Here is a 10,788-nt window from a genome sequence, read left to right as displayed (position 1 = left end):
TTCTAGTGTTGGAGTCTGTTCTGTGTTCTTGTGTTGGAGTCTGTTCTGTGTTCTTGTGTTGGAGTCTGTTCTGTGTTCTAGTTTGGAGTCTGTTCTAGTGTTGGAGTCTGTCTGTTCTAGTGTTGGAGTCTGTTCTGTGTTCTAGTGTTGGAGTCTGTTCTGTGTTCTAGTGTTGGAGTCTGATCTGTGTTCTAGTGTTGGAGTCTGTTCTGTGTTCTAGTGTTGGAGTCTGATCTGTGTTCTAGTGTTGGAGTCTGTTCTGTGTTCTAGTCTGTTGGTGTTGGAGTCTGTTCTAGTGTTGGAGTCTGTTCTAGTGTTGGAGTCTGTTCTAGTGTTGGAGTCTGTTCTGTGTTCTAGTGTTGTTGAGTCTGTTCTGTGTTCTAGTGTTGGAGTCTGATCTGTGTTCTAGTGTTGGAGTCTGTTCTGTGTTCTAGTGTTGGTCTGTTCTGTTTCTAGTGTTGGAGTCTGTTCTGTGTTCTAGTGTTGGAGTCTGTTCTGTGTTCTAGTGTTGGAGTCTGTTCTGTGTTCTAGTGTTGGAGTCTGTTCTGTGTTCTAGTGTTGGAGTCTGTTCTGTGTTCTAGTGTTGGAGTCTGTTCTGTGTTCTAGTGTTGGAGTCTGTTCTGTGTTCTAGTGTTGGAGTCTGTTCTGTGTTCTAGTGTTGGAGTCTGTTCTGTGTTCTAGTGTTGGAGTCTGTTGGAGTCTGTTCTGTGTTTCTAGTGTTGGAGTCTGTTCTGTGTTCTAGTGTTGGAGTCTGTTTCTAGTGTTGTCTGTTCTGTGTTCTAGTGTTGGAGTCTGTTCTGTGTTCTAGTGTTGGAGTCTGTTCTGTGTTCTAGTGTTGGAGTCTGTTCTGTGTTCTTGTGTTGGAGTCTGTTCTGTGTTCTAGTGTTGGAGTCTGTTCTGTGTTCTAGTGTTGGAGTCTGTTCTGTGTTCTAGTGTTGGAGTCTGTTCTGTGTTCTTGTGTTGGAGTCTGTTCTGTGTTCTAGTGTTGGAGTCTGTTCTGTGTTCTAGTGTTGGAGTCTGTTCTGTGTTCTTGTGTTGGAGTCTGTTCTGTGTTCTAGTGTTGGAGTCTGTTCTGTGTTCTAGTGTTGTCTAGTGTTGGAGTCTGTTCTGTGTTCTTGTGTTGGAGTCTGTTCTGTGTTCTAGTGTTGGAGTCTATTCTGTGTTCTAGTGTTGGAGTCTGTTCTGTGTTCTAGTGTTGGAGTCTGTTCTGTGTTCTAGTTTGGAGTCTGTTCTGTGTTCTTCTGTGTGTTGGAGTCTGTTCTGTGTTCTAGTGTTGGAGTCTGTTCTGTGTTCTAGTGTTGGAGTCTGTTTCTGTGTTCTGAGTGTTGGAGTCTGATCTGTGTTCTAGTGTTGGAGTATGATCTGTGTTCTAGTGTTGGAGTATGATCTGTGTTCAAGTGTTGGACTCTGATCTGTGTTCTAGTGTTGGAGTCTGTTCTGTGTTCTAGTGTTGGAGTCTGTTCTGTGTTCTAGTGTTGGAGTCTGTTCTGTGTTCTAGTGTTGGAGTCTGTTCTGTGTTATAGTCTTGGATTCTGATCTGTGTTCTAGTGTTGGACTCTGATCTGTGTTCTAGTGTTGGAGTCTGTTCTAGTGTTGGAGTCTGTTCTAGTGTTGGAGTCTGTTCTAGTGTTGGAGTCTGTTCTAGTGTTGGAGTCTGTTCTAGTGTTGGAGTCTGTTCGGTGTTCTAGTGTTGGAGTCTGTTCTAGTGTTGGAGTCTGTTCGGTGTTCTAGTGTTGGAGTCTGTTCTAGTGTTGGAGTCTGTTCGGTGTTCTAGTGTTGGAGTCTGTTCTAGTGTTGGAGTCTGTTCTAGTGTTGGAGTCTGTTCGGTGTTCTAGTGTTGGAGTCTGTTCTGTGTTCTTGTGTTGGGGTCTGATCTGTGTTCTAGTGTTGGAGTCTGATCTGTGTTCTAGTGTTGGAGTCTGATCTTTGTTCTAGTGTTGGAGTCTGATCTGTGTTCTCGTGTTGGAGTCTGTTCTGTGTTCTAGTGTTGGAGTCTGTTCTAGTGTTGGAGTCTGTTCTAGTGTTGGAGTCTCTTCTGTGTTCTAGTGTTGGAGTCTGATCTGTGTTCTAGTGTTGGAGTCTGATCTGTGTTCAAGTGTTGGAGTCTGTTCTGTGTTCTAGTGTTGGAGTCTGTTCTGTGTTCTAGTGTTGGAGTCTGTTCTGTGTTCTAGTGTTGGAGTCTGTTCTAGTGTTGGAGTCTCTTCTGTGTTCTAGTGTTGGAGTCTGATCTGTGTTCTAGTGTTGGAGTCTGTTCTGTGTTCTAGTGTTGGAGTCTGATCTGTGTTCAAGTGTTGGAGTCTGTTCTGTGTTCTAGTGTTGGAGTCTGTTCTGTGTTCTAGTGTTGGAGTCTGTTCTGTGTTCTAGTGTTGGAGTCTGTTCTGTGTTCTAGTGTTGGAGTCTGTTCTGTGTTCTAGTGTTGGAGTCTGTTCTGTGTTCTAGTGTTGGAGTCTGTTCTGTGTTCTAGTGTTGGAGTCTGTTCTAGTGTTGGAGTCTCTTCTGTGTTCTAGTGTTGGAGTCTGATCTGTGTTCTAGTGTTGGAGTCTGTTCTGTGTTCTAGTGTTGGTCTGTTCTGTGTTCTAGTCTGATCTGTGTTCAAGTGTTGGAGTCTGTTCTGTGTTCTAGTGTTGGAGTCTGTTCTGTGTTCTAGTGTTGGAGTCTGTTCTGTGTTCTAGTGTTGGAGTCTGTTCTGTGTTCTAGTGTTGGAGTCTGTTCTGTGTTCTAGTGTTGGAGTCTGTTCTGTGTTCTAGTGTTGGAGTCTGTTCTGTGTTCTAGTGTTGGAGTCTGTTCTGTGTTCTAGTGTTGGAGTCTGTTCTGTGTTCTAGTGTTGGAGTCTGATCTGTGTTCTAGTGTTGGAGTTTGTGGATAATAGCCTCTTACATATTCTTTATCGTCAGCTTATTATTGCCATTACTTTCTAAAACAGACGCACACATAAAGAGGCACACACACACACATACAGATGCACACACACACACATACAGATGCACACACAAGGATGCACAAACACACCGTAGTGATCTCAGGGAGTGGCTGAAAGAGCAGAGGCACCCAATGACAGCTATTTTGTCGCTCAGAGGAGCCAAGCTGTAGGACGACGACATTCTCCAGTCAGTTAAACTCCAGATTTATTTTACAATCAGCTATTGGTTTTGACATGAAACTTGATAGCCTATCACTGAACTCAATAGGGTAAATAAGTGGATAAGAATAAGCGAATATCAGCTCTTTGTTTTTTTACAGGACTACTGGCTCTGAAGGACTCTGTTCACTTGTCCCCCCTGAAGCCATCTACCACCCCCACGGAACGAGAGCTGGAGTGGCTGGAGGGCTCTGCTCTGGGGCAGCACAAGGAGGAGGAGGCCCCTACCAGGGCTGGGGGGGAGGCAGAGGGGCAGGAAGAGGATGGGGAGGAAGAGGAGACGAGTGGAGTCCTGACCATCTCTGAGTTGGTGTACAACCCCTGTGCCAGCATGCTGCCCACGCCGGTGGACGACGGCCAGGGAGGGGTTGACCTGCTGTTCCAGAGCCCCATCCAGAGCCCTGCTCGCCTGCTGAGAGAGCTACATGCTGACCCTGACATCCAGGCCCAGCTGGTGGCCGAGAGGGTGCGTGACCGTGCCTTCGAGCGTGCACGTGTGGTGGGGAGGAGCATGCTAGGTAGTGGGCTTCGCCTCCTGACGACGAATGAGCGGGTGAACACGTGTGTGCTGAGCGCGGTCCGCCTCATCGCCATGGTGATAGGGGTGCTACTGGTTGCCGTACCGATGCTGCTGCTGCTGCTGGAGTCGGACATAGACGTGTCGTTTTTGCACGAGATCAGGCAGACACCTGAGTTTGAGCAGTTCCACTATGAGTACTACTGCCCACTACGCCGCTGGATCCTCTGTAAGACCAGCATGGTCATGGAGAGGCTGGGATGGGACTGAAGAGGAGAGGAGACACGAGAGTGGAAAGAGAAATGGAGGAGTAGGAAGAGGAGGAAAGTTGAGGGAGGGTTGCTTTCACTCTGTACCATGTTTCTGTCTGCTTGTTCCTGATGCTGACACGCTGATGGGTATTGGTTGTGATTGGACAGTGATTTTCTAGTAGGTACGAGACAAATATGTCTCTGGAGCTCATTTGATTGACTCTCCTCTTCATAACAGAGTCAATGATTGATCCCAGACACTGTCAGTAATGGCGGAGTGGGCGGGACAGAGAGAGAACATAGATCTGAGAGCAACCCTATATCACTGGCAACATAACAGCCACAGCCTACAGATAGATACACTACATGACCAAAAGTATGTGGACACCTGCTTGTCGAACATTTCAGTCCAAAATCATGGGCATTAATATGGAGTTGGTCCCCCTTTGCTGCTATAACAGCCTCCACTCTTCCGGGAAAGCGTTCCACTAGATGTTGGAACATTGCTGCAGGGACTTGCTTCCATTCAGCCACAAAAGCATGAGTGAGGTTGGGCACTGATGTTGGGCAATTAAGCCTGGCTCACAGTCGGCGTTCCAATTCATCCCAAAGGTGTTAGATGGGGTTGAGGTCAGGGCTCTGTGCAGGCCAGTCAAGTTCTTCCCCACTGATCTTGACAAACCATTTCTGTATAGACTTCACTTCGTGCATGAGGGCATTGTCATGCTGAAACAGGAAAGGGCCTTCCCAAAACTGTTGCCACAAAGTTGGAAGCACAGAATCTTCTAGAATGTCATTGTATGCTGCAGCATTAAGATTTCCTTTCACTTGAACTAAGGGGCCTAGTCCTACCTATGAAAAACTTCCCCAGACCATTATTCCTCCTCCACCAAACTTTAGAGTTGGCACTATGCATTCGGGCAGGTAGCGTTCTCCTGGGATCCGCCAAACCCAGATTCGTCCGTCAGACTGCCAGATGGGGAAGAGTGATTCATCACTCCAGAGTCCAATGGCGGCAAACTTTACACCACTTCAGCCGACGCTTGGCATTGTGCATGGGGATCTTAGGCTTGTCTGTGGATGGAAACACATTTCATGAAGCTCCTGACAAACAGTTATTGTGCTGACGTTTGGAACTTGGTAGTGAGCACTCAGTGGTCCCGTTCTGTGAGCTTGTGTGGCCTACCACTTCGCGGCTGAGCCATTGTTGCTCCTAGACGTTTCCACTTCACAGTAGCAGCACTTACAGTTGACTGGGAAAGCAGAAATTTGAAGAAATTACTTGTTGGAAAGGTGGCATCTTATGACAGTGCCACGTTGAAGGCCACTAAGCTCTTCAGTAAGGCCATTCTACTGCCAATGTGTGTCAATGGACATTGCATGGTTATGTGCTCGATTGTATACACCTGACAGCAACGGGTGTGGCTGAAATAGCGCAATCCACTAATTTGAAGGGGTGTCCACATACTTTTGTATATATAGTGTATATATGTATATTTACAAAAAAAAATGAATATTGATCTAAATAAATCTTTAAAGTTCTTTTTAATGTTTTGTAAAAAATAAATGTGATGCAAAGTATTTCAGGAATTTTTCAGTCAGAGGATCTACTGACTAGTTTATTGAAGCTTTGGGTTGGGGGTCAAAGTCAACTATTTTTAAAGACTACTGTCACTCGACTTGACTGGTAGCACCATGGGTTTTACTACAAAGATATAGCACAATCTTTTACAACACAGATGAACTGTTTCAGATTCTCTGATGTCATTGGAGTCAGGTGGCACAGGTTTGGTTAACTGTCTGTTTGTGTTGAACTAAATGTGATATTATTGAAGGTTTCAGTCAGTCACCTGGCAAGTGGATTTGAGAGTTTTAACATAAATGTGTGATGTTAGCAACAGATTACAGTGCCTTTCGGAAAGTATTCAGACCCCTTGACGTATTCCACATTTTGTAAGGTTACAGCCTTATTCTAAAATGGATTAAATAGTTTTTTTCCCTCATCAATCTGCACACAATACCCAATAATTACAAAGCAAAAACAGTTTTTTAGAAATTGTTGTTAATTTATTAAAAATAAAGACCAGAAATATCACATTTACATGATTATTAAAACCTTTCAGTCAGTACTTTGTTGAAGTACCTTTGGCAGCGATTACAGCCTCGAGTCTTCTTGGGTATAACGCTACACCTGTATTTGGGGAGTTTCTCCCATTCTTCTCTGCAGATCTTCTCAAGCTCTGTCAGGTTGGATGGGGAGCGTTGCTGCACAGCTATTTTCAGGTCTCTGCAAAGATGTTCGATCGGGTTCTGGCTTGGCCACTCAAGGACATTCAGATACTTGTCCCGAAGCCCCTCCTGCATTGTCTTGGCTGTGTGCTTAGGGTTGTTGTCTTGTTGGAAGTTGAACCTTCGCCCCAGTCTGAGGATCTGAGCGTTCTGGAGCAGGTTTTCATCAAGGATATCTCTGTACTTTGCTCCGTTCATCTTTCTCTCAATCCTGACCAGTCTCCCAATCCCTGCCGCTCAAAAACTTCCCCACAGCATGAAGCTGCCTCCACCGTGCTTCCCCCATAGGGATGGTGCCAGGTTTCCTCCAGATGTGACACTTGGCATTCAGGCCAAAGAGTTCAATCTTGTTCTTTAGGTGCCTTTTGGCAAACTCCAAGCGGGCTGTCATGTGTGTTTTACTAAAGAGTGGCTTCCATCTGGCCACTCTACAATAAAGGCCTGATTGATAGAGTGCTGCAGAGATGGTTGTCCTTCTGGAAGGTTCTCCCATCTCCACAGAGGAACTCTAAAACTCTATCAGAGTGACCATCGGGCTCTTGGTAACCTCCCTGACCAAGGCCCTTCTACCCCGATTGCTCAGTTTGGCCTGGCAGCCAACTCTAGGAAGAGTCTTGATGGTTCCAAACTTCTTCTATTTTAGAATGATGAAGGCCACTGTGTTCTTGGGGACCTTCAATGCTGCATCATTTTTGGGGGTATTCTTCCCCAGATCTGTGTCTTGAAACAATCCTGTCTCGGAGCTGTACGGACAATTCCTTCGATCTCATGGCTTGGTTTTTGCTCTAGAAGAAACAGAAACGCACAGCTATTTAGGCGAGGTGCTGGCTAGTGGAGTAGAACACTTGAAAATAAAGGAGAGCCTGCACACTCTAGGAGCTCAGATGCAAAAATGTCATGTCCAACGTTTCGACAGCCAAGCAGAAACGTTGGATATTACATTTTTGCATCTGAGCTCCTAGAGTGTGCAGCTCTCCTTTGGTTTTTGCTCTGACATGCACTCTCAACTGTGGGACCTTATATAGACAGGTGTGTGCCTTTCCACATCATGTCCAATCATTTGAATTTACCACAGGGAGACTCCCATCAAGTTGTAGAAACATCTCAAGGATGATCAATGGAAACAGGATGCACCTGAGCTCAATTTCGAGTCTCATAGCAAAGGGTCTGAATACTTATGTAAATAAGGTATTTCTGGTTTTAGTTAAATTTGCAAACATTTTTAAAAACTGTTTTCACTTTGTCATTATGGGGTATTGTGTGTAGATTGCTGAGGATTTGTATGTATTTCATCCATTTTAGAATAAGGCTGTAACGTAACAAAAGGTGGAAAGGGCAAGGGGTCTGAACTTTCCGAAGGTACTGTATATCTCATGGTCAGTCGGAACTGAAATGCCAGGCTGTATAGAAAAGGAAAGTCATTCATGGCTGTTATTTTATGATTGTAGTGGTTGACCAATAAGATGATGCATTAGTAAGATATTGGTGAAGCATCGTGGCAGATGATTGGTAAGTGATGGTTCGAATGGGAGGGCCATACAGCTGTCAGTCTAATATCTACTTATTATGTTACCTTAAGTACAGTAATATTGAGAGAAGCAGCTGTTTGTTGGGGAAAAACATGTTCAGATTCAATGGTTGTGAGTGAAAGGTAATACAGCATGAACAGAATTCTGATCAGCCGAAATAGCAAAATACACTTAATGGCCAGTTTATTAGGTATACCCATCTAGCCTCCAGAACAGCCTGAATTCAGCGCACCTAACTCCTACGATCATACCACGTACAAAGTCACTTAGGGCACTGGTTTTGCCCATTCTAACATTCAATGGAACAGTAACTGAATGCCTCCCTGCCTGTCTGCCTGCTTTATATTGCAAGACACGGCCACCTGACTCACTCACTATCTGTAGGAGCGAATCATTTTTGTGAACGGGGTGAACCTAATAAACTGGCCACTGAGTGTATATCAATTTGGACCGTATTCTCAGGAAAGGACATACGCACGTTGAATTATGTCTCTGTGTGTGCAAACACAATATGATCTAAACGAACACCACATTGAAACACACAACTTACTTTATAGTCGGAAACATTTTGTGAATATAAAATATCCTTTAATTAACCCTATAATTATATCTCAACAGGTTTGTAGCCATAAATGTCAGTTAAATTCTGTATCTTTTATTCTCTAACACACAGGCACTGACTCATTGTCACAGCTCAATCTTCTGGTCCCAATTTACAAGTACTCTAATGACCCACAATGTATTTAACTCGTCTGCAGTACTGTAGGATGACCACAGAAATCACTCTCATTACCCCTATTCTATTAGCCACAGTGTAATCATCAAATGTGTTTTCATGTGAAGAAACGATAACGTTTAAACAGTGGGCTGAACCAAGGAGATGTTCTCCCACGGCACTTCAAAACATACTTGTTTTCTTTTTCTCAGAGACATTACACACTTTCAAGGTACCCCCCCACACACACACACACACACACACACACACACACACACACACACGTATAACACAATGTATAGGCCTAATGTATACACATGTCCAATAAGACATGCCCTAACGTCAGTACTTTGTTAATAGGCCACACCCTTTAGTGGGCCTGACCTCACTCATGCTGTGGATGAGCTCTGAGCTGCAGACTGCATGCCTTCGTCTGTAAATACTGTTATATAGAGAAAAGCCAATCGTGGTGCAGAACTTTCTTTCTTTGTGTCTTTCCCTTGTAAGCGACCCATGTGGAGGTTACCTTCCAGCTTAGATGCATGCACGACATCCATATTTTAGCAAGTGGGTAGTGCACAGTGGGTAGTGCACATAATAACCTTGAGAACGTTGTGCGAGGTGTAGGGGGTTTTCAGTTCAGCGTTCGTTATTCTGAAAGCCACTAGAAGCCAACTGTCCGCCTGAAATTTTTGGGGCATTAAAAGAAGCCAATCAGATGGCAAGAAATTAAATTCTATAATGATGGTCAGAGGAAATGCATAATGAAACCAGTGATCATGTAGAACCATAAACCAGTTTAGCAGATTCATTTGATTTAAATCCAGCACGTTTGATACTGCATTTCAAAACATGGGGACTATTGTCCATTTGGAATTGTGTCTCAAGTAGAATAGGTTGCTTTTATGTGTCTGTGACCATAAACATAGCTAGATGTCTAACACCTGACCTTATTGCTAACAGATGTCACTGATGATGTTAGCATGGACACACACATCATGTTATCCATATCATAACAAGCCAGTCTATGACAAAGGCCGTGGTATTCTGTGGACGATAAAGTTCTGAAGCCCAATAACACCGTAGCATTCTCCTTTGTATTATCTATTTCTCAGCCTTTCTATCATGTTTTCTTAGCAGGGAAACTGCCCACAATGAAGCTCTTTTATTTGAGCTACAGAACATGTTTAGTTAGTTTTTAATGTTTTTCAATCAGTGTTTAAGGACTGAGAGTTGAAAGTACCATGCTAGTGATAAAGTACCATGCTAGTGATAAAGTACCATGCTAGTGATAAAGTACCATGCTAGTGATAAAGCTATGTCATCACAAGTTGAAAGACTGAAATGCAATTTATACACTGCTGATTTGGCCGTCAAGACTCTGCTCGGCACAAATACTGTGATTAAAAAACAACATGCAATCACATGAGTTGATGTCATACGTACCACCCACTTTCTCTTCAGTGATCTGATTCAAAAAGATTGTCCAGGTGTATGACACGTATATGCAAGCCTGTAAGACATCACATGGTACAGATGGAAGGAGATGTTCTTTCATAGATTATTTCGATGTTAAATGGGCATGTAGCGTGTTTTGCACGGATAGCAGCGTTACCCTCCGTAGCTGTTTGTTGTTATCAGTTTGTAGGACTTGTTTTTGTTATTCTGTCATTTTAAAACAACTCTGGGAGTAAATTGAAAAAAAAAGAGCAAGTTTTCAGTTGTTTGACCACTGCTGGAACACAAAGCCTTATGAACTTTGTAAAGTGAATTTTGAATGTTTGTATGTTCAAAGAAAAACATGGTTGTTTTATATGTTAATACTGCCACAATAAAGCCCCCCAAATGAATATATATTGAAATATGGTGTACTGTTAAGTTAATGAATGTATTGAACATAAAAGAGCATGTAGACTTTTGAAATTAGCACAACCTTCAATCAGAAAACACAATATTTTAATAATATTGGCAAATAAAGTTCATTAAAGGTCCAATGTAGACGTTTTTATCTCAATATCAAATCATTTCTGGGTAACAATTAAATACCTTTCTGTGGTTGTTTTCAATAAAATAATTCAACAAGAATAGCTACTTAGCAAAAAGCAACGACTGTGAGGAAAACAGAAAACTCTTTATTATTGCTCTATTAAAAACTCCATCCCGCCGCCTTTTCAGACAGCTCTTACACTAAAAGAGCATTATCATTATTTTCACATTTTCTCAGTATTATTCCAACCTCAAAGTGTGGGAATATATATAAAGCACAGGGAAATTATGTTTTTGACTGCACTAGGCCTTTAAGCTTGTGGTTTATGTGGACTGTACATTGAAATACAAATTCTAAAACC

At 43.2% G+C, this 10,788-nt stretch overlaps 1 protein-coding gene across 1 annotated transcript in view; it reads left to right on the top strand.

The window, feature by feature from the left end:
• Positions 1 to 10,290, top strand: part of frmd3 (FERM domain containing 3) — an 83,907-nt gene extending 73,617 nt beyond the window's left edge. The window contains exon 17 of the mRNA XM_052462677.1: positions 3,241 to 10,290. Within this exon, the coding sequence (XP_052318637.1) occupies positions 3,241 to 3,926 (686 nt within the window). The 3' untranslated portion in view covers positions 3,927 to 10,290. The remainder of the gene's footprint in view (positions 1 to 3,240) is intronic.
• Positions 10,291 to 10,788: the final 498 nt, after the last annotated feature.

The sequence above is a fragment of the Oncorhynchus keta genome, chromosome 14 (assembly GCF_023373465.1).
Source record: "Oncorhynchus keta strain PuntledgeMale-10-30-2019 chromosome 14, Oket_V2, whole genome shotgun sequence".
NCBI lineage: Eukaryota > Metazoa > Chordata > Actinopteri > Salmoniformes > Salmonidae > Oncorhynchus > Oncorhynchus keta.
This window is presented reverse-complemented; position numbering and strand designations above follow the sequence as displayed.